General features: G+C 40.2%; 3 protein-coding genes across 11 annotated transcripts in view; all 3 read right to left on the bottom strand.

The window, feature by feature from the left end:
• The window catches only part of si:dkey-110c1.10 (unconventional myosin-Vb), a 24,974-nt gene extending 19,405 nt beyond the window's left edge, over nt 1-5,569 (bottom strand). Inside the window, exons 1-9 of the mRNA XM_014004610.1 lie at nt 5,528-5,569; nt 4,989-5,099; nt 4,694-4,862; nt 1,528-1,672; nt 1,295-1,451; nt 1,078-1,221; nt 918-999; nt 731-838; nt 531-643 (exon numbers count right to left, since the gene is read on the bottom strand). Of these exons, the coding sequence (XP_013860064.1) occupies nt 531-643; nt 731-838; nt 918-999; nt 1,078-1,221; nt 1,295-1,451; nt 1,528-1,672; nt 4,694-4,862; nt 4,989-5,099; nt 5,528-5,554 (1,056 nt within the window). The 5' untranslated portion in view covers nt 5,555-5,569. The remainder of the gene's footprint in view (nt 1-530; nt 644-730; nt 839-917; nt 1,000-1,077; nt 1,222-1,294; nt 1,452-1,527; nt 1,673-4,693; nt 4,863-4,988; nt 5,100-5,527) is intronic.
• A 790-nt stretch (nt 5,570-6,359) lies between these two features.
• mbd3b (methyl-CpG binding domain protein 3b) lies at nt 6,360-15,233 on the bottom strand. 4 transcript variants are annotated; one of them, XM_014004612.1, is made up of 7 exons: nt 15,143-15,233; nt 11,885-12,044; nt 9,816-9,953; nt 9,547-9,637; nt 9,265-9,442; nt 8,943-9,095; nt 6,360-6,723 (listed from the first exon to the last, which is right to left on the bottom strand). In XM_014004612.1, exons 1-6 carry the CDS (start codon nt 15,154-15,156, stop codon nt 8,948-8,950), a joined length of 729 nt encoding a protein of 242 aa, XP_013860066.1. In that variant the 5' UTR covers nt 15,157-15,233; the 3' UTR covers nt 6,360-6,723; nt 8,943-8,947. The 4 variants fall into 4 exon arrangements, with proteins under 4 accessions (XP_013860066.1, XP_013860065.1, XP_013860067.1 ...); XM_014004611.1 differs by lacking the exon at nt 15,143-15,233 and adding an exon at nt 13,301-13,714; XM_014004613.1 differs by lacking the exon at nt 15,143-15,233 and adding an exon at nt 13,397-13,712.
• A 6,117-nt stretch (nt 15,234-21,350) lies between these two features.
• The window catches only part of tcf3b (transcription factor 3b), a 33,351-nt gene continuing 30,786 nt past the window's right edge, over nt 21,351-23,915 (bottom strand). For all 6 annotated transcript variants that reach the window (XM_014004620.1, XM_014004619.1, XM_014004618.1 and 3 more), the window contains one exon: nt 21,351-23,885. The gene's annotated coding sequence lies outside the window, so the exon portion shown is untranslated. The remainder of the gene's footprint in view (nt 23,886-23,915) is intronic.

Raw genomic sequence — 23,915 nt, forward strand, 5'->3', positions numbered from 1 at the left:
GGCCAGAAAGTTTCCTGAAAAGGCCCCAAAAAGGCCCACGGACCACCAGTTGATAATCACAGATTTAGCTTGTTTTGCGGCTCTTGATACATTTTTTTAGTTTGTTGTAGCAGAAATGGCTCTTCTGACTGTAAAGGTTGCAGACCCCTGACTTAGACAATGCCTAAGGACAGCAGGACATGAATGAGGACAGTGGTGAGATGTGATGTAGAAGTGGTAGACAGCTTCAAGGTCGAGGTGGGACGGCGTTAAAGACGGGCTCTATCCAGAGGAGGGACAGTGGTCGTGTTGGTGTGGACATGTCCAGAGTAAGGACAGTGGATATATTGGTAGATGGAAGATCAGTATTTTTCAATTGAGCTGAAGGTTTTCACAAATAAATGGGTATAAAGAAGTAGTTTGATTTAAAAAAAAAAACAGAGCAGAAGCTATAAAGAGGAAAACAACAGTTTAAATGCTGACCAAGCATTAATACTGCTTTGCACAGATTGATAAGAATCTAAATGAGAGGTAAATAAAATATCTGTTACATCAATATAACTCCTGTCAGAACTTCTTCCACTGGCTTGAACGTTGACRTTTCCCAGGTGCAAAACAGCTGAAATGATCCTGAAGAGCTCCATCTGCTGGTCAGGAAGCACACCTGCAGTTTTACAATAAAATACTTCAGAACCTCCTGTTTTATCTTCCAACAGTTTAATCTGCACAACGTTTACATAGCCCAGTTTACCGAGAGTGGTGAGAGCATGGCGAGTGCGCTCCAGGTCAGATAAGTCGTCAGTACCAGGTATGTGCAGGTCTCCTCCCTGGTTGGTGTAGCGGAAATATTCTGGTGCATCTGGAAGTCAAGAGAACCCTCAGAACACGAGTTACGCAGACATGAGAAGATTTCTGAGAGCCTGTTGAAGAGGTCTCACTGAGTTTGAGTGCTCTCATTTCCGGCAGCTCTCTRGATGCACACAGCTGATAGAAGATGTGGTAGTTCCTCTCTGACGATGCCTTATAAGCATAAAAACACAGAACATTTGTCAGGAATTTCTTGGTTTGCGCAACAGAAGAGCAGCAGCGGAGCTTCACCTGGAAGACGACTCTCGACTTCTCCAGCAGATACGTTCTCATGTTTGCACCGATGATGTCGTCCTTCCTGCCAAAGCCAATTTCGATATACTTCCCAAAACGACTGCTGTTGTCGTTTCTGGTGGTTTTGGCGTTTCCTATAGACTGCAGACGAAACCCAGACWTTGTTTCTAGTTTTTAAAAAAGCAATTTGAGAGGAAACACACTGGTCCTTTACCTCCATGATGGGGTTTGAAGCCAGGATCCTCTCCTCCACACTGGTCTGTTGAGTTGCACCTCCAACCGCAGCAAAGTATCTCATGGTAAGTTTGGCCGAGACGGTTTTCCCTGAACCGGACTCCCCACTGATGATGATGGACTGGTTCTTCTCCTCTCTGTAACACAGAGTGGGAATTATTACGTGTGGAAAACTGATCATCATAACGTGGCGTCTGCTGTCTGATGTGTCACTTGGTCATGGTGCGGTAGGCCTCCTCTGCCACAGAGAAGATGTGAGGCTCCATGTCGGCCATGTCCTGACCGCTGTAAGCATCGATCACCTCCTCACCGTAGATGGGCAGCTGCTCGTAAGGATTGATGGCCACCAGCACAATCCCTGCAGGAGCAGAGGGTCGTCTTTACACCACAACACASAGCTCATATGTTGTGGGTGTATTTTTATGGTTTAATTGTAAAACTAAATTTAGTTTTCATGACTAAATCTTTACAAAGCTGAATGAAAAAAATTAGCTTCAAATCTATAAAAGCCATAAAAAGCCAAGAGAAGTTTAAAAAAACTGACCTTGTTTTCTCTCTCATAGGACTTATGAGCAAATGAAATATAAAACGATTTTCTAAATGTGGACAAAAGCTTTTTTTTACTTTTGAACAATAAGTACGTACTGTAAGTAAAATGTTATTTACATTGCTCCAGTGGTGGGCAGCACTAATCTAAAAATTAAAACACTTACTCAAACATTTAGGTCCCCAATTCTAAAGCACTAATGCACTGAAAGTTTTAGCAAAAGCTAATGCTAAAGCACTAAAATAACCCAGTCAACACAAACATTCTTCAACAGACAACATGAGTCACATGTTGTCATGTTGCTCTGTAAAGACTTATCACTGACATTCCACACGTTCATTTATTGTCAATATGACACACATGAACAAAATGTGTGACAGCTTTCACCCTCAGCTGTTCACATTAATGTTGATCAATAACATTTATCAGAATATCAGAATCGTTTATTGTCATTCACACAACATTAAGATGCAGTGCAGAAAGATATTTGCAGTTTMGACCTCAGTTAGTGCTTCTAAATTTAGCAAGTGCTAATCCACTAATAAATTTTAAAATTAGCAAAAGCCCTAAAGCACTAATCAGGAAATTAGTTCCCCTGTTAGTGCTTTAGGGGACTGTGCCCACCACTGCATAGCTCCTTTCTTAGAAATTAATTCACAAGGTGCTGTACCATCAACAACAGCATAAGAAAAATAACAACAACAAACAGGAAACCCAATCCAAACCATTTGTATAAGGCCAACAAGTGTATCGACACAGAAATTTCCATCCAATAAACAGGTCTGCAGTAGCACTAAACAAAAATAAATAAATAAATAAAAATAGAAATAGAAAAAACAAAACCAACAATAGATCAAAAAAAGAGAATATCAACCCAAAGTCAAACAAAAATTGAAAATGTGAAATGAAAAAAGCAGATATTAGGCCCAAAATGCATCCAACAACACCTAGACTAGCTGAACGCTTTTTTATAAAACAGAGTTTTAAGGTCCTTTTTAAAAGAGTGGATACTGTTGAGAAAACATTAAGAAAAGGGGAGGGCATCTGAGAGGCTAGAGGCCATACAAGAAAAGGGTCTTGAAGCATGTGTGAGGAACGACTAGCAGATCCTGGRAATGCAGGCAACATGCAGGTCTGTGTGGGAAAAGCATGCCCCGAAGGTAAGTGCATTTTAAAGCTCTAAGAGCCAGCCCTTTAAACTGAATCYTAWAATAAACAGGTAACCAATCAAGTCCAGATAAAACCAGGGAAATGTGACTAAACTTCAATGTGTGAGTTAAAATACTGGCTGCAGGGTTCTGGACAAGTTGAAGACAACTCAGATGTTTTTGGTTCAAAYACATAAACTRTTACAATACTCCAGATGGCTCGAAACAACAGCATAAATAGGCTAACCATTTCCAAACCTGAGGCAGACAGCAGAGGGTGAAGATTAAAAATGTAGCTTAAAGAAGCACGTAGCAATCAAATCTTTTACCTGCTTTTCCAGGGACAGGCCAGAGTCGAACATGCACAACCCCCAGGTTTCAAAGAAAAAAAAAGTTGATCTATTTTCTAAATCTGTCCCAAAATCCTTTCTCTCCTGACTTTATGACATGTAAATTTTTATTCATTTGTTCAATCATTCACATCATAAAGTCAAAAAGAGAAAACATTTTGGGCAGACGTAGAAAATGTACCGTTTCTCCTTCTTTTCCAATCTTTACAGTGCTTGAAGGGATACAAAGTATTCATCCACACCCTAAAAAACACATCAAATCTGCTAATGAATCATGATGCCATAAATTTGGTCAGAGATGGAGAATGTGCMGTGTCTTAGCTGTTAAGACATGGGAGGTTAAAAGTTATCAAAACGGTGAGTTTTCGAGCATGTTAAGGGGSCGTGGCCAGGCCTAAAAAATGACCTTCTCCAAAAATAGCAAGATTCTATTGGAATTTTTAATGGGCGCGTGGCCAAATGGCTCGATAGCGCCACCTAACGTGAGATAGAGGAACTGGTAAGTCCTAGAGAGCTGAAATTTGGGGCATTGGTAGATTTCCCCAAATCAAGAAAAAAAAAGTCTCCTGGAGGTATGCCCTAAAACCAACAGGAAGTCGGCCATCTTGGGTCACACAACCTCACTCACTCACTCCAGRTACCATGAAATTCTTCGAGAGGACCATCGCTACTGAGGACCCTCAACAATACCTGGACAGGTGACACCAGTCACAGCTGTGACCCACCAGGCCCTCTCAAACCTGGAGATCAAGGACTCCTACATGAGACTGGACTTCAGCACCATCATTCAGCAGACACTGGTGTTCAGCTTGGCGRCATTGGGAACCTCCTCATCCCTATTGGACAGCTGTGGCTGATTGGTTAAAGCAGTCATCCTCCAATGAGAGAGTTGGGGGTTCGATTCCACCACTATGAGCTTCTGATGTGTCCCATCAGTGTATGATTGTTATTTGTCTCTATAGACTGATTTATTCAGATTAGCKTTGTTAAGAGACTGACTGAATGTGTGTGGCTGTTATTGAGCACTCTGAGCATCCTGGTTAGACGGACACTTGAACAGTGGTGGGATCAAACCCCCAACTGACGTCAACTGTTGCTGCTGTACAATTGCACCTTTTTTTAATCTGTAATTTTTAACTTTTGTTTTCATCCGTTTTAGCTCGTTATTTTTTTGTGTTATTTCACCATAAGGAGCACAACAAATCTGTTTTGTTTTYAACGTGAGGTTTGAATGACAATAACGCTGACTCTGATCATCTTCTCCTGCTGCACTACTTCCAGAAGACCTCCCTTGTCTTTATGAATGTACCATCCTCAGTCTTGTCTTTGCTCACCACAGTAGGTGTAGATGCTGCTGTAGTCCAGAAAGCGAACCCGCAGGTTGTGCAGCACAGCAGGTTCATGGAGAAAGCTGAGAGCTGTCAGGTCGTTCTCACCCTCCAAGATGTCAGGGTTCCCTAGCGGGGGGAGGTCCGACGGAGARCCCACTGGGTAATGGACCTCCTGTTTCAGCGGATTGTTAACATATTTAATTATATTCTGTGAGAAGACTGAGTCTTGATACAAAGCTATGGTGATAACTAAACTCGAGCATGAAGATCAGAATGTGCGAAGTGCTGCACGTCTCACATTTCCATCAGGGAGCTGCAGCAGCAGCTGGTCCTCTCCAGGCCTGAAGTCCTGCAGGAGCTGAGCAGAAACCCACACCGACTCTGTATCAGGGACCCACACACTCGAGCCCTGACAAAGGAACAGATTTTTACTGCGATATAAATATATATTAAAAAAAAGAATAATAACATTTAATTTTTAAACACTGTCACACTTCCTGGCCCCACCCTGGCAGGATATTTGTCACCCATCAGCACAAAAAGCTCTTAAAACGGTGTTAAAAATTAACACTGGTCATCCTCTAACTCTGAACAGCTCTAGTTTTTAACGATTCGTCACTAAAAACCTTTTTCACTTCACAAAGTGTTCATCCTCTGCAGATATTCAACAGGTTTTCTCAGTTAGATACCTCTGTTTGAGAGTTAAGTCCCAATATTTGTACATTTACTAAATACTGTTAATTCAGTGACAATCTGATTACTAGGAAGCTGCAAATAAGACATTAATTCTCAATCCAATGATCTCATATCTAAAGCACACACAAAAGCTCATCTTACCTTGGTATAAAGTTCAAGAGTTGCCATGTTTTATTCTTTAGAAGTGGGGGAACATCATCTCCCAGCTGAGCGGTCCTGAGGGGAGCAGCCGGTAGAACAGGTGACAACGTTCTGCACTTTGTTCACATAAAGACAGTCAGGTTAACAGTTAATCTGCTGCAATTACATGTGCAGTTTGAACAGTTACCTCCAGAGAGAGCTTCTGTTCCAGTTTTCTTTTTTGACAACATTAAAGGCATTTWTTACATCTGAACACAGCTCAGATAATAAAAAGACAAGCTACAAACTTTGTGACATTCTGACACATTTTAATAAGTAAAAGTTTTATTTCAGCGACAGGTCTGCTGATGTTAGAAGGGGCATTTCATGATTTTCAGCTAAATTTATCCAACAAGGATAAAAAAAAAACATTATTCTTTGAATAATTTAAAAAAAGGATCAAACTAATTTACCATCACTTGTTTTGTGCATGGATTTAAAAGGAGGCAGCATGTGTGTAGTGACATTAACACGTTTTTTTAAACAATTCAACAGCAATGTATTAAAACATCACTAAGCAATTCAAAACTAGAAACAGTAAAATCTGAAACTGAAGCAGCTTCAGATCATTTCTCTGAATGGGTTTTCTGCTGCAGCTTTTAAAAAGGAACAATATACTCCATGAGAATTAAGTGTTTTTAAAAATGACGCCRTGTGTCAACACTGAAGCAGAACTCTTGACTTAAATCATACACCTTCTGTAAAAAATAACACTCAGACTAAACGTCCACGCAGACACCAAACTACAAAACATTCACTCAATCTGCCCAAAACCAAACAGACACCTCGTAGCTCTGACGACATGAAAAACATTTGGATTTAATGATTGTCAAAAAAAAAAAAATCACATTCAAAACTCTTAGTAAAAAATACATTTATCACCAAACACTGAATTGGACATGATGTAAATATTTTTTTCTCCTTTTATATCATTTATGATTTTATTTTTTTTAATGTTTCCTATTTAAAAATCCTCTGGGCTCATAAATACAGTCATGGAGTCCCATAGAGTGGGCTTAATGATGGAAGAGCTGGGGGGAGTGCTGGACTGAAGGGGGTGGAGAGTGACTCTTGTCCTGGGGCGGTTCCTTCCGGTCTGGGCTGGTTAGGGTCTCAGATAGAGGTGTCGATTAAGTTCATTTGGACTTTGAAAAACCCTAGAAGAGAAAGAAAAACAAAACACTGAATTAAATGTGTTTCAAAGGGGTCTCACATTACGTACACGTGTTGGCCTTTATATGTTATTACTCTTTTTTACTAATATGTTTGTGACACATAAAACCATCCAATTAGTTTAACAATCATGTTTATTACATTTTTCACTTAAGAATGTTTTGTTACTGCTGCAATGCATTTTGGGGATGATGGTGATGGGTTAGAGTTGAAACTAAATCACAAAGAGTCTAGGCCAAAACAAAAGCTTCAATTTGTGACAAAATTATATTTTGCTGCAGCATACGTCACTACAGGGGGGTTCCTCCCGCTTGAAGTCCACGACGCATTAAAAAGTCAGAGACTCGTCACTTGATGTTATTTACCCACAAATCTGTCGCGGTTAAAGCTCCAACGTTTTTATCAGTTAGATTCCACTGTGCAAAATGCTTGTTTTATCTCCATCCACGAGTTTTTGGCCGTTTGACTCTCTTTATAAACCGACTCTTCCTGCTGCAAGTCGGCTCATGAAGCAAGTCGCTTTTTTTTTGTTTGTTTGAAGCGAGCGGTTAAACAAAATGCAGCTTCTGAGCGCTTTCAGCACAAACACTCCTACRAACTTCTGACCAATCACACAATTAGTTCTTATGTGCAGGGGGGGCAAAAAGTTCGGTTGTGTCAAGAAGCTGCCGAAATGTCGACAATGCGAACAGAATGACGCAATTTTAKTCATGAAACTGCGACAATCCGAACCCATTTCTGCAGTTCGGAGGGTGTATGCAGGAGCCTTAACGCTAAAGCAAGAAGGCTAAAGCTGTCACCATACATAGCCCTGAAGCTATAAGCTAATATTATTAGCTCGGGCGCTAACGTGAAAGCAAGAAGGCTTAAGCTGACCCCATGTATAGCCTCTGGCGCTTCAAATGTTTTCATATACAGTATATTAAACAATAGTTTAACTGTTGCACATGCAATTGAGCATGAATTATATGCATTACATGTTGGTTTAATAAACATATATATACACAAATATTTTTTTAAAATGGTAACTTGATATTTGGGTAAGTGTGCAGCACTGTGAGACCCTCTGGTAATGTCAATAAAAAATGGTGATCATTTAAGTTGCCCATCCCTGCTCTAAGCTGTAATTTCCCCTTGGGATCAATAAAGTCTTATCAATCAATCAAGCTAAGATCATTGCTATCAGTCAATATTACTTTACGCATGAAGTCTACCTGTGCAGGTCACTGATGAGGTGTGTTGTTCATGCAGCGAGAGAGAAAACAGAAGTGTAGGTGGTGAAATCACCAACGCTAGCTTGTGCTGTGCGCCATCAGCAGTGCTGCAAAGGGTCCTCCCCTTTTTACTGGCGGGCGGGACGTAACGTTCTAAACCTGTTCAGGCTTTTTAAACCAGTATTCTGAAAACCRATCTTCAGTACAACCCAGTACACCGCCCCGCTCTACTAAACAGCCATTTTCCAGTCTCATTTTTAGAGTTGATGGAAATGTTTATCACAAAACGTCTAATGTTACGACATTGATCTATATTACTGGATTGGGCATCACGTGACTTATTGTGCGCCACACAGGTGCCATTGCTATGCATTGAGTTTTGACTCAGGAACACCCATGAATGGTGGTAAAAAGGGGATGCAGCAGACAGTCATGCAAGGAATTTCAAAAAGGGATGCAATTTTTGCCATAAATTGTCAACACTACAACAACAACAAGATCAAGGTTATCACATTTTACAGGTCATTAAAATATTTTTTATTTTAAAAAAAATGTCGGAGATGCGAAAACAATATTAATAAAAATATAATAATTTGTTGGAACAGCAAATTTATCTTTATGTGACGGAAATGGTCTTCTACTGAATACGTTAGCAAAAACCTATAATGAAAAGTTCCCAGACTGTTTATAGATTTATCTCTTGAGCAAATACATATTTTTTACATTTCACAACATCAGCAATTTTCTCAGCTTTAATTTAAGCCATATTTTATAGAAATCGAATAAGAAATGAGGGTGCTATGAATTGAAACTCTACCCTTTTGTTGACATGACTCAATGCATAGCAATGGCTCCTATGACAGTGTGTCGCTAGCTATAGCGGCTATAGGCGATGTCCAATCCAGTAATATAGATCAATATGTTACGACGAGTCGGAGTTCCCCCTCCGAGTCAGATGCAGAACAGATCAGGGCGTTCCTCAGAAGCACCTGTGCTATACGCTCTCCATGTCTTCACTGCCGGCGCCCTCCTCCTTCAGAGGCTCCCCGTCGTTGGCAGCCTCCTCAACGTGGGCCAACATGTCGGCCATGAGCGCCTCYTCCAGCCTCTTCCTCACACTGAACACCAGCTCCTCTTGTTTTCTGCTCGCACACACACACAACAGGTGAGAGTTTATTAGAAACTGCCAAACCTCTAACAATAACCACAAACTAAACATCTCTCTGAACTGCTAGTTCCTCTTTTTTTTTTTTAACAGACACACACTTAGTTCCAGACAGTTTTTTTTAAAGCGCTCGATAAACAGCTCACCTGATGTCCTCGTCCGTCACGATGAAGGCCTTGCACAGCGGCTGCGCAGTGTTCAGCCAGACCCCCGGGTTCTTCTCCACAGCGGCAGAGAGCTGCCCGGTGATGGGAGCRGCACTGGTGTGGAGCGCGCTCGCTATCGCCGACAGCAGCGTCTTGTCTGTGCAGCCCGGACCCACACCTGAAGCAGTGAAGGTGTCGTTAAAACTTTTTTTTTGTCCCTCTCTCAAACACTCAGCAGAGCTGTGGTTTTAAGTCATTATTAATAACGCTCGGTTGTTTTACCTTGCAGACCTTTAGGTAGATCCATCGTTTTAACCAGCTCCTCTGCAATGTCATAAGCATTAAGACCACTAAGCTTCTTCTCCCAAAACAGCTGTTGACAAAAACAAACACATGCGGTTGCTTCCACAGTGACTCCACACATATTAAATAACAGCTAATTCAAACTCACCGTTGTTACATCTGGTACCTAATACTTCCTGTTACTGTACTTCAAACCCGTCTTTCTGGTTTGTCTGTTCTGCGGTTAACGACACCCAGAGGCTGCTCACCTGTCGCGGTTGATCAACGGCTTTCTGAGGGTCCGTCTTCACTTTGTTGTTGGGATGGTTGGTAACCTTGGTCACAGGCTGCTTAAAAATGGAGGCCGTCTGTCTGACTGGGAGCGATGTGTTCAGGTCAGGTTTGCCCTAAAACATTTAAAAAATAAAAGACAGAAGAGGACGACTTCACACAACAAGACAATAAGGACGTTTTCTTCTGTGAGACAGAAGCTGCTCGGATGTGGAGCCGACATCTGGTCGCCCAATCTCTGTCAGAGGTCTTTAACAAGCAGCTTTATCAYGATACGATATTATTGATTTGTTGGATGACGATGCGATATTTCTCCATATCACAAAGTCTGTCATGATACGATTTCCATTCAATCCAGTTCTCAAGATGTGATGGATATGATGCAATGTGTCCATCTAAAACAATCACTGTTAGGTGGACACATTGGGCAACTGACGATTGAGATGTTTTTGTTTCACCTCGATGTAACTGAATCATTAATCATATCGATATATCCATGTGGAACTATGTTTTGTTACACATTTATCCACATAAACGACCCAAGGAGCAAAGTTACCACCAAGGCTGGGTTTCTGTACATTTCAAAAAGTCAAATTTAAGACTTCAAAACCTTTTTAATGTTACCWTAAATTAAATTTGAGGCCCATAAAACCATAAATATAGGTGTTGATTGTGGGGGATCCTGCTCTATTACAACCAAGTTAAACATGAGTAGGGTTGGGCAATATTTGCAAAAAAATAAATCACAATTGTGGTATTTAGCTGGTAACGATTATTTTGATGATTAATCCCCTGGAGTCCCTGGACGCCCTTATTTCATAGTCACATGACCAATTTAGTGGGAAAGATTTGCTCTTCATAAAAATCTGTTCCAAATTGTGTCAAAATTACAGACTTCAGGCTATACATCACATTTAAAATTGTGTTGATAGATAAGTTACAGAACTTTTTAATGTTCGTCATATTTGAAGCGGAGAGGAGCAGCGAGCGGATTCTACCTGTTGGCATTAATTGTATTAATTGTCAAGTGCCAAAAATTAATCGATTAATGTTTTTCTGACGATTAATCACACACGATACGATTATGCCCAACCCTTAACATGAGATACATTTAAGTTTGAATATAACGTGGATTTTTAAGAAGTTTTTTTAATAGCTGCAACATGATCATGCATTTGTTCATGGCTCTTGGCAGCAATTTTTGTACCTTAACCCCCCATGGTGCTGAGCTTAAATGTTATTGTGCACAGTGCACGTGGCCCCGCCTGGGTGGGAAACAGACGTCGTACAGCCAGCTGTCGATAAAACTGCACTTGCCCACGATTTAGTTGCAGAATAGCTGTCGAGCACATATAGCAGCAGCTAGTAGAAAGTAGCCTCGATCGCCTTGAGTCGCAGTCCATTTCGAGGCAAGAAACAAGTCTGCGCACAACTTGAGTAATATAATATTTCATTCATTTAAATAATTTAAAGGCAGAATTGTATCGTGTGCAATTAATTGTCAGATAAACTGTCATTATTTAATAATTACTACCTTGCAATTACACCAGTTAGTGCCCTGTGATGATGTAATATTGTGCACAACACACTATCAATAACATGYGAGCCCAATGGTGGCAGGTGGCGTGGAACAGCTAACTTTAACCTCACAAACTTATTTAACCACCTCAAACACAGTCATAAACTGGAATACAAAGAAAGCCAGAAAATGTGGACCAAGGCCACAACGCCGGCAACATGCARGTGCATTTGTCATCTATCATCGTGATAAATCGGTGCCAATATYGGCCAACTCTACTGAATACCCTGCAAGACGGTTGTTGTTGCAGAGGATTAGCATTCCTCTTGCAAAACGCAGCACAATTTAAAACTAACAATGCAACAGCAATTATATGCAGAAGTTTCAGTGAATAGGTTAATTAAATGTTTAGAGGTGAAATAGATCAAAAGTGTATTCAGTTATTGTGTCGTCTGCTGATGAAGATGTATTGAAAGAAAAACAAACAAAAAAAGACAGACAGACACATCTCAGGATAGTTTGCCTCACCTTGTTCTGGTTGTTGTTGTCGTACCGCAGCCTCTGGCGGTTCTTGTTCAGTTTGCTCATCAGCATCTTCCCCGTGCGAAAATCGAAGGAGCTGAGGTCCATCTGGTTGCCGAGGTAACGGGCCAGTTGGGGCTTGCTCCGAAACTTTTTCCCAGATGGACTGGCGGAGGGGCAGGTGGGTGCACAAGCAACAAAAAAACAAACAAAAAAAAAAATCACATTGCATTAATCTGAACTGTYGTCAGCAAAGGTAACACAGAAACATGGATGTGACCAGAGGTGGCACAGCTGCATGGACACATCACACTAAGGGCTGCACGATATTAGGAAATAACAGTGCTTAATATTACGATGACGATACGACTTGAGATAAATGAACAAATATGTRTGTAGAGTTGATATATTTCTGTTCTGGGTTCAAAGCCCAAAATAAAACAACCTAAAACAAACGAATCTGTTCCATTCCAGCCTGAATTACGTTTTTTAATTGATCAAATACATGACGGGCTCCACTTGATTGGTGAAACATTTCAAGCTTCGATTTGAAGGACAAAACGCATAAATGCAAACTTCTGAGTGAACCGTTTATTGCAGTTGTTGCCATATGCACACTGCACAGGATATTATCGCGATGACGATGAATTTTCGATATATTGTGCAGCCCTACATGAGAGAGAGAGAGAAAGAGAGAGAGAGAGAGACAGAGAGAAAAACAACAACATGCAACAAGTCCAAAAAAAGCTGAAAGCAGCAGCTAAAACGTCCAAATGAACAATGAGACCTGAATCACAGAAGCAGGACTTTGTGAAATGAATGTGGCCTTTTCTGAAGCCCCTCTTTAAGCCATGTCATCTGTTCAGTGAACTGACAGCTTTAAACAGGGACCTCTGAAAGCTGTGGGCTCTGTGTAAACATACTGGAACCAACATGTGTCAGCACACAAACATGGCAGCTGTCTGAAGGCACGACTTGTAGCAAATGACCAACAGAAGAGACAGTGTGTCGCATGCAGATGTAATGTAGCATCACACAGAACCGTCAACAGATTGATTGTACAGTCAGCCTACCACAAACTATACAATCGACCCGCCTCCCCCCTCTCTTGCCTCTGTTCCTCATCTTGCTCTTCTCCTCTGCTAAATAAAAACAAACCTGACGTTGTTGTTTCGCTTCAGTGGGGGGGAGATAAAGACTGTTAGCTGAAAACACACTGTTAGTTATGTTTAGCAGGAGCCAGGAGGCCCGGACGGATCAGAGGAGGTGGCCTGGATGGATGGCCTCCCGCCACCCGCTCCACCACCCTTCAAACTTCACCAAACACCCTCCCCTCTACCCCCTCACCCGGCCGTACCCCGCTCCACAAACTCGGTGTATCGTGTAACAGTGGTGTGCTGAAAACTCCCGCTCGTTTAGTACCTAAAGTAATAGACATCGCTTTTCCCAGCTGACAAACCCGACTTTCTGGTCACTTCTTCCATTTTCCAGCCTTTGGGGAGAGCAGTGCAATCCCACCTTTTCTTCTCCATATCCCACGCGAATGGCCACCGAGTCCGCTTAAAGTTAYTACAGTTAATCGGGTTGGGATGTTGAGGAATTGTGCCGAGACTGTTATTTTTGTTTTTTTGGTGGCTGGCCTGTCGCTTTTCTCACGCTTTTGTTTCGACCATTTTAAAAACGTGCGGACCCTGTAATGGGATCTTCCAAGCTAACGTCGTCGCTCATCTCTTTTGTGGGCGACGCAGATCGCTCCGCCGTGGAGCTGTCAGCCTCATCACTACCGGTGAGGGCTCCGCCGAGGTTACCACATCCGCATGAAAAGCAGGGCAGCCCGAGAAGCTGCCCCCCGGCTCCGTAAAGACACCCGTGAGGTAAACGGAACGAGACAGGAAGCTGGTGAATTTAAACTTCAGAATAAAAGCATTGGTTCGACCTGCAGCAAACTCACGTTCATACACCTTTAAAATTAAACGTGTAAAATTATAAATCATTTTAAAATGACTAATTGCAAACACTTATAGATCAAGTAGTGATCAAATAGACCAAGATCTTGCTTCTATTTAGAAACAGTCTATGACATATCAGACTAATCTGAGCAATAATTTGCTCTATTATTACCCATTTTAACCTTCAAAATAATTCTGCTGTAATTGCACATCTCTATTTCTTGTATGCACTGTGRTACTTCCCTTTTTATTTTATTATCTAGTTTGGTCTCTTTTTTTTTTTTCAAGTGTGGTCTTTTTTATCCTTTATCCTATATAAGTGTTTGTTTYCTTTGTACCAATCGTGCAGTTAGTACATTTAATAACACAAAAGTCCATAAATTTTTCGGTCAAAATGTATTATCACATGCAGATACTGTATAAAGGAGTAATATATGACATGTAGTCCTTTGTACAGTAACTTTGGATAGAAAATATACATTTATTGGATGAACTAATATTTCTGTGCCTTAAAATTACTTTTTCACYCAAACGATTTCAATCACAAACCGGAAATACAGTATACATGACCATATTTAGAAAGCATTACTGAGCATGCGCAAACTCGGACTTTTATTTCGAAAAAACAAAAGGAACTTCTGCTTCCTGTTTTATCGGAACGCTAAAGGCTGCTGCTGCACAGAGGACCATAAATTTTGACAACCAAATGTTGAACATAGTCACGAAGCGGCGGTAACAATGTCTATTCGAGTCGTTAAATGATTAACACTGCCTTGCGTAGTAAAAAAAAAAAAAAATCACATTAACTTGTGAACTAAAATGCGTAATTTTCACGTAAGTTACGTGAAACAAGAAAGTGGTTTGATTACAAAGACCGTTGTCCTTCAGACTCAGAGCCGGCTTTTTTAAATAAACCCAAGTCCATCGTGTCACATAAACACACCTACGGTCAGATATAAATGTCACRCGTTTATTGAATCTTTCTACGCTATCTTTTGGCGAATGCAGAAAAACGTCTGCATTCACTTTAAAGTAAAAAAAAAAAAAGAAATTGCACAAAACGACGCAGTGACGATCGAAATCATTCAAGATCGCTGCGCATTAGGAAAACCAAACCCGTGAAAAACACGCAGAAATGCGGACATGCATCCTGACTGCAGACTATCAGCTCTGAGCCAGACCGCGGTGTGTGTTTGCCTAATCGATYGYAAACATACTTTTATAAAAACCCACGTCTAAAATCGCAGTAAACGTGACACAAAACACCAACAATCCCCGGGTGTTGTAAGTTGTAACGTTAACATCATGTACTCACTCGTTTTTATCCATCTCGGAGACACTGTGTCGCTTTCTGGCTCTTGCTGTGTTAAATCCCTTCTCCCCTCTCCTCTTTCAGTCCCCTCCCCCCKTCCATGTTAGAAATGAGACATTATCAGTATTATCATTAGAGGGGCTGATAAATGAGCTAAACGCCTGCTGGACCTCTAATTTGGACTGCAGCACACATTTTAATTTACAACATAAAAGGCTGAACTATTCCTTTTTTTATTTAATATACATAAGGCTCTGAAAACTGCTGTCAAATGCACACATCCAGCTGCTGGAAATATGTCAACACGTTTTGTTTTCTTCCAAAGGACATCTTGATTTTTGAGCTCCTGACAAGCCAACAGAGACCAGAGACAGGCATCACATTTATACCTCAAATTTGGACTGGGCTCTAATCCTGTAAATAGATCCATTTATGAGTAAAAACTAATCTGTCTGAATGTCCTAATGCATCTCAGTAATCCAGGTAAAAAATCAAAAAGAAAAAAATTGTATAGGTCTTCTGGACGGGTTCTTCTCTAATGAAACGTTTCGTCTCTCCTCCAAGAGACTTCTTCAGTCTGAGAGTTTCAGGCTAAATTCAGGCTTTTAAGCCCTGCCTCCATGTGACTGATACTCACATCACATGGCTATAGCTGACACCTAATTAACACTTATTGTTAACAGGGGGTGGAGTGACACTGGCAATAGCCGCGCTGTAGGAGGGGGACAGCTGAAAACGGAGGCCTCCACCTCTGTTTAATGATGGACGGTCTTTCTTCACAAAAATGGCTTCTTTTACTCCTCTCTCAAACCAACGTTCCTCTCTATCAAGAATGAGAACATCCTCATCTCTGAAAGAGTGACTGCTGGCCTGTAAATGAGTGAAAACTGCAGAGTTCTGGACATTAGATGTAGCTCGTCTGTGTTGGGACATTCTTTTGAACAGTGGCTGCTTTGTTTCCCCGATGTATAACTGGTCGCAGTCCTCCTGGCACTTAACAGCATATACAATATTGCTCTGTTTTTTCTTTTTAGTCTGTTTGAAGGTGTCACTAAAAAGGACAACATTCCAGTTTAATCAATGAAACATATCCTTGATACAACAAGTTAATGACCTCTGACTACCTTCACAGAGAGATGTGTACCTGTTCTGTTATCATGCTTGACCAATAACCAAAATGTACAAATATAAAGAAACAAAAGATAAAAAAGGTAGCTGACATCTAAGGTATAATAAAGCCACAGCCACTGACTAAAAACACACATTTTAGGTCAATTGATAACTTTTTTTTTCACTAGGTGAGAAGGTCAATTGTTGTTTGTCTAGTTTGTCTTTATGTGTCTCTGTGATGGAGTGGAGACTCCCCGCCTCCTGACACCAGCTCCGCAGCAAACCTACAAAAGCCGGTAAAAAATGGTTGGATGGATAGAAATATGTATCTAATGTTAGTTTAATAATTGTTGATCTGTAATAAAAAATCAAAAGTTCAAATTCTTATTTCTAATGGATATGTAGTAGCATGTGTTTTATTATAGCCTATACTGTAAGTTTTAGTCTCTGTTGAAAAGCAAAAGTAAAAAAGGGTAGTGGAGCAAAAACAGGAAAAATATCTACCTTTTATTCATGCAAAGTTGTCAGCAGATGAGTCCACAGAGGTAGTTTTATCTTTGTTGTTTCTTTGTCTTCAGACTAGGCTTTGTTGGTGTGCAGCCCAGATGTTTGGGATACCCTTGACCTCCCAATGGGGCTGCTGCTGCGGGCACATGTGGATTTCAACAAGCTGCCAGATGTCAACGAGAACTTAGAGCCTGACAACGCCTCTATCTCACATGTATCAAACTCAAGGTCCGCAGGCCAAACATGGCCTCCCACCATTAGGGGGAGGTGAGCAGGATTCAAAAGTAGTTAAATTCACTGAGTAAAAGAATTACCTGTCGAAAAGCGGGAGAGTTCAGAATTCAAGATGGCAGCTACTCACCGCAACTCAACAGTGAGTAAAACTTGGTTACTTTTACTTTTAATAGTATTTCTCATACATGTCAGGTTGTATGGATTGTCCCTAAATTACACAATTTCCCCCCATTTTGCAGGTATATGGACGTATAGAGAAATACAGACTTTTTGTGTAAATTACAGACCTTTGAGAGTCAAGTTACAGATAAGCATCTGAAGGCGCTGACATGTAGTATTTCTATATATTTATTTCTGATTTAGTCCATTGTACATGCTGTACTTTTCAATGTTTACAAGAGGACGTGTTAAAACACTGTTTCTATGCGGGAAATACCACATAGAGCTCAGTTATTGTTTGTTAGATCTGCTCAAACATGGCAATGACGATGCTTCATGTTAAGTTGAAGTTAAGCAACAAAACATTCAAGTTAATTACAACTGACCCTTTGAGGGCCACCATTAACGCTCATGTGGTTCTTGGTGAAAATGTTTGACACTCCGGCTGCATCGTGTTAGAGTTTTAGTTGAGTTGTTCGATACAGCATCAATGGATGCACATTGTAAAGTTCTCTTTACTCTTCGTTTTTATCGGTCCGCAGATGTCCAACTCCAGTGTCCAACTCAGCCAATTTGAACAAATGGGTGATTATAACAGGTTTCTGCAGAACGTGAAGGGGTGAACTGGAGCAGGGAAACAAGTAAAACATGCAGGATAACAGCGTTGCAGGCAAGGGCATAACTTTAGGTATACCATTGGGGGGTATCCTCTAAAACCCTTGTGCTTAAATGTACATTTATRACATCGCAAACATTTTTAATCAACTCAAAGTTCCTAAAGACAACAAGAGAGTTGCATTGGTCTACTTAATCAGCTAATTTCTATTGTATTTGAGCAAATGGTGTCATTTTAATGGGGTGGGGTATTGACTAGATCAATTTATTGTGGGGTCATAATCCCCCCAACCACCCTGCAAATTGTGCCTATGGTTGCAGAACCAGGACTGGACACCTCTAATCTAGAACTAACTGCTAGTTTATGAAGTGGAGGAGCACCTCACAACTATACAGTATTTAGTTTATTGGATAGAAAAAAACTTTGGTATTCCTAAAAAGCACTAAACCATTACATATTAAAATGAAGTCAGTTGTCTAATAAACAAGAAATCTTATTTTGTCATCTCAAGAAAAATACACATTTCTTTAGTTTCAATTCATTTTGTCCCATGCTTGGGTTAAGAATGACATTTGTAGATTTTATTTGCATTCATCATTCTTACCATTTGAAAAGCATTATTTTTTTCTGAATATGCGAGTGGAGGTTTGTTAGCATAATACTTCAGCTTCACATTGTTGAGTTTATGTTTACATCTAAACTTTTATGTAACTTTTCATCCTGAATCCAAAGTTGTCATATTTGTTGGCCAGAGAGCCATGAAGACTGAATCATTTGAGAGAACCTGATAATTTGCAATTATTGCATACCAAAGCTGAATGCATGTAATTTAAATTCTAATTGAATTTATGTCAATATATGTTTTTGCACTCTAATAGACTCAATTAAAGGGAATTGAAATAGAAATATACTGAAACAGTGTGGAATTAAGAATAACCTGTAACTAACCTACAACAAATACATTCAAATTATACATTTATATTATTGTAGCAAAGAACTACCTTGTGGTTTAAATCTGAAATGTTTGTGGATATCCTTTCAGCTGTTTCCTATAGGTGTCTCCAATAGAGGGCCATCTTCCTCCACCTTAATCCAGTTACCTCTATGACCCACTCTAACTACAGTATATCCATAGGTCTCCTTTTTGTATAATATTTGCATCTCATCATTCTACCAATATTCCCACTGTCCCTCCTCTGGATGTGTCCAAACCCTCTCAGTCCTTCAACCTGTGCTGTACATCTGATGATCTCATTCCTAATCTTCTCCATCCTCGTCTCTCCCAAGGAGAACCTCCTCATCTTCAGCTCTGACACTTTTAGTTCTGTCTCCAAACTGTACAACACAGCTGGTCTCACTGAGTCTCTGGTAAAACTTTCCTTTGACYTCACAAATCACTCCTGAACCTTTCCTCCATCCTGTCTGGACTCTCTTCTTCACCACACTCCCTGTTTTCCAGTGGTTGTTGTACTTGAAACTGGTCTTGGTCTTAAGACCGGTCTCAAGACCACTTTTTGATGGTCTTGGTCTTGTCTTGGACTCGACAGCCTTTGTACACGGTCTTGTCTCGGTCTCGGACATTGCAGACTCGGAATTTTATTTCAAGACCAGTCAAGACCACAAGTGTGGAAAAATCACTAAATAGCCAGATTATTGTCCAATTTATTTGTTAACAATCTTGCTTTCATTGGATTTTAAACACACTGATTCAAATCCAAACCTGACTTATTGCTATTTATGTATCTTTGTTACCGACTGTCACCCATCCACAGCCCCCGTCACTCGCACACAGCACTCACGGAAAGTGAACCATGGTTCTCTGGGAGCGGTAAAGGATGTCTTCAAAATTTTAAGTAAAAAAGTTTGGCTACATTATTCATAAAAAATATCATTGTAAAACAACAACAACCAGGAGAAAGCGTACAGCAACTTGTACATTCAGCAGTGTTTAACTTTCGGAGACAGTGGGGACAACTTCAAACTTTTATTGTCACTAACGTTAACAATCTGCATCTGTAGCAAAATTCTTTCCTCTGTCCTCACACAAAGATTTTGTCAATATTAGCTCTACATATTAAGTTAGCTAAAGTGGAGAAAAAAGTATTTAGTCAGCACCAATTGTTCAAGTTCTCCCACTTAAAAAGAGAGGCCTGTGATTGACATCATAGTTAGACCTCAATGGGAGACGAAATACTTTTTCCCCCACTGTACATGTGTACACAATACTCCATCACTTAGGGGACTTTTTCAATCTGGTCTTGGTCTCACCCTCAACTTGGTCCAAACCCTAAAAGTCTTGGTCTTGTCTCGGTCTCAAGACACTGTGGTCTTGACTTGGTCTCGGGTTAGGTGGTCTTGACTACAACACTACCTGCACCTTTGTGTCCTCTGCTCCTTGTAGCCTCACTGCTCCACCTGCCTCCCTCTCATTCACACACCTGGACTCTGTTTTGTTACGACTGACTTTCATTCCTCTGTAGACCTCCACCTCTCCAAGCTGTCTTCCACCTGTTCCCTGTTCTCACCACAGACCACAAAGTCCTCTRCAAACATCAGAGTCCACGACCTCGTCTGTTAGTCTGTCCATCAGAGTGAACAGGGAGGGGCTCAGAGCTGATCCTTGATGCAGTCCCACCTCCACCTGTCACTCCTACAGCACCACTGTCCTGCTGTCTTCATATATGTCCTGTACCAGTCTAACGTACTTTAAATGCCACTCCAGATGTCCTCATACACCACAGCTCCTCTCTCAGCACCGTGACTGGATTTTTCTAAATCTAGACACAATGAAGTTCTTTCTAACCTGTTCTTCTCCATCAGCATCCTCAAAGCAAAGATGGTGTCATGCTTGTTCATTAAAATGGACATCAGCTCACTTCTCCTTCATCCATCTGGTATTTTCTCAAAAATATCAACTAATCAAGTCAAAAAGTCTTATTGCCACCTCTCCTAGATGTCATCAGGTCCAGCTGCCTTCATCCTCACTAATCTTTCTTGCTTCTTGTTCCAGTTTTTACCTCTACTCTTTCCATTTCTTTCTCTTCATAGTTCTCATCTTCCCATCACTSTCTCCTCACCTGTTAGAACATTTCTATCTTTAACAGGTATAACCTGCTGCACATCTTCTCCAGTCCATCTCACCAGTCTATAAAAGTTCTGTCCTCCATTGTCCAGCCTCTTATACAACTCATCACACTGCTTGTTTTGTTTTTTCTACATTGTGTTTCCTTATACTCCAGTCTAATCTCTTCAGTCCTCTCACCGTCCCATTTCTTCTTGGTTAACTAATATTTTCTGCTGATAAAATCCAAACTCCATTAACTGAAAACGCTTTGCAGCGATCAAACTGCGCATTCAAAACTCGAGTCAAAGACGTTTCATACTGTGGAAAACAAAGCTCTCGACACTAAAACCAAATCAGTGAATATAGAAACATAATCTGAACCAAAAGCCAGCCTTTCTGGAATATTCTGAACCTGCAGTTGGAAGACAAATGTAATCTGGACCCACGGTAATAATTAAAATCAGCAGTTTGGACTTTGTAAACCATCAGTTAAAAATGAATTAAAAGAAAACTAAACCAGATCTGCTTAACATTTATTTATTTAACTAGATACAGGAAAGAAAATCTCTTTATACCATTTAAACTTCTTCCTCAAAATAATGAAAAAAAAAGTATTAAGGGAGGATGGGGGAATGAACAAGTACCTCTTTAATCTCCAAGATAAATGAAATGATATGGTTCACAACATAAAACTGTCCTAAATGAAAAATACAAGTTCAGGCACTGATAAGGTATCACTCTCCCATCATGACATCTTAAGTCTTGAGAATGAAAAGGCCACACTATTGATTTGTATAGGTCTTCTTTTTTTTTCTTCATCTTTTTTTTCTTTTCTTTTTTTGTAAAAATTAAACACACAAAAAAAATGCTTCACCTCCCACTTGTGATTACATGTTGTTTAAAAGAAACCATCCACATCATGACATGGGAATAACATCACAATAACACTGATTTGTTCTCATTATTACCTTACATACAAAGCCAGAAATCTGCCTCTGGAGTGAGCTGCACACTGAGAGCCACTCGATGTGAGGGCAGACGTAAGAAAAAAAAAAGTGAAATCAAAACTTTTACACTGTGCTAAAAAAAAAAAAAAACCGAAAAAAAAAAAAAAAAAAAAAAAAAAAAAGCAAACAAAAAAAAAACAACCTAGGAACACAATTTTGAAAATGAAGGCAATCCACATTTGTATGGTTAGCTACATTCAAAAACCTGTTGCATAATATTTACTGTTGGAGACAAAAATCATTTCCATTTTTTTTAAATCAGTGCCTCGTTGCTAAAGTAAGACCACCTCAACATGACTGTGGCACAAACTCTGTCCGTTTACGCCTAAATGAACAAAAAAAAAGGCATTCCTTTTGTTGCGCCTTACAACTAAAATTGGAATTAAAAAAAGGATATACAAACACTTTATTTATCATTTGTTGATTTTTTTTCTTCCTGTCATCCCAGTTTGATGTCAAATCAACTTTTGAACACCATTTAAATGTAAATATCCCCTTATACAGCTCATCTACAATACACTCTAAACTTCAAACTAATATCGCCATTTATGTAAAAAATCTACAATGTATAGACTAACAAAAAATATATATTTTTATATATATTTACTTTTGAAAAAAAAAATGCAACAGAATAATGCATGAAGTGAATTTACACGTCACACTTCTCTCGGTAAGAAAGGTGAGAACACGCTGACTCGGGAGGAAGGTGAGGGGTTTGTAATTCAGTGGGAATGGTCATTTAGGAATTACACAAAGTCTGCTTTAACAACTGTGGTGAAAAATAAACTTTTTTTTTTTGTATTTTACAGGTCAATAAAAGGTGGTGGTGGGGAGGGGGGGGGACTTGAGCTGTTTAGTCTGCTGGCACTGTCAGTAAACCATTTCAACAAACAGCACTTCGTGGTGCTGATCACCTCCGAGTGATTTGAGTAGCTTTAATACATGACTTAGGGAGTGAAATGTGATACAGGTCAACTGCCTAAATCTATACAACTGTGCTTTGTCTCAGTCTGTGAATGCTTTAGTACATAAAGCAGTACAAAAACCTGAATGTACAACAAAGGGCTGCTGGAGAAACACTAGAATAGCTGGTCAACAACGAGGAAGAACAGTATGTTTGTGTTGACAGATTCTGTTTCTTGGATAATTTATAACTTTCCAGGAAGAAGTCTTTGATTCCAAGTCTCCAGACGCCTCGTAGGTTGAGACCGGTTCTGAGCCTCAGGACTTGCTCAATAGTCAAGGAGTTCCCATCTTTCAGGTAAGCTGTGTTTGAAATGTCAAAAAAAAAAACAACGTTGGCAGACCTTTTTGTCCTCCATCCACGCGCGTGCAAAAAGGTCACTGACTCTTTTTTTTTTTTTTGACAAGTCGTCTTTAACTACGTGTTACATAACATATGTAAGACTTTTACCATCACACTGGGAATGACATACATTAAAAAATAATTGCTCATACACATAAGCAATCCCTCACAAATGTTCCTCACATGTACAGCAATTTTGCCTTAAAGTCAAATAGAAAACATGTAACAATTAGGCACAAATCCTCAATTCAGTTTGTGTTTGTTTACGTCTCTTTTTTCCATCCCCCCTTCCCTTCCCTCCCCACTCCTCCGCTCCCAATCCTCCACCAGAGCACCTCTTGGCAGTGTGTGGAGTCCCAAAACGTGGCAGGACAAAACATAACTCTGGTGTTGAACCATCATGTGAAAAACAAAAACAAAAAAAGAATTTAAACATTTTACATGTATAAAACAAAACTTAAGAAAAACAAGAAGTTCTTCACATTTGAGTTTGTAGTCATGGCTGGGAGTGTGAAAAACACACTGTGTCAGTTTTGGCAGTATGCATGTGAGTACAAGTGTGTGAATCTTGAAAACTTGAACGGACAACACAGACATGCCCCCTCCCTCCCCAATCCACACACATACGCATACACACACGCACGCACACACACACACACACACACACACACACAGAAAGAGTAATGGGTGGAAGAAATCTGTTAAGGCCACATCCTCTGACAGCCAGAGAAACACCACCAGATCTGTGAAAAGAAGGGGAAGACGAACATTAA

The sequence above is a fragment of the Austrofundulus limnaeus genome, unplaced genomic scaffold (genome assembly GCF_001266775.1).
Source record: "Austrofundulus limnaeus strain Quisiro unplaced genomic scaffold, Austrofundulus_limnaeus-1.0 Scaffold25, whole genome shotgun sequence".
Taxonomy (NCBI): domain Eukaryota; kingdom Metazoa; phylum Chordata; class Actinopteri; order Cyprinodontiformes; family Rivulidae; genus Austrofundulus; species Austrofundulus limnaeus.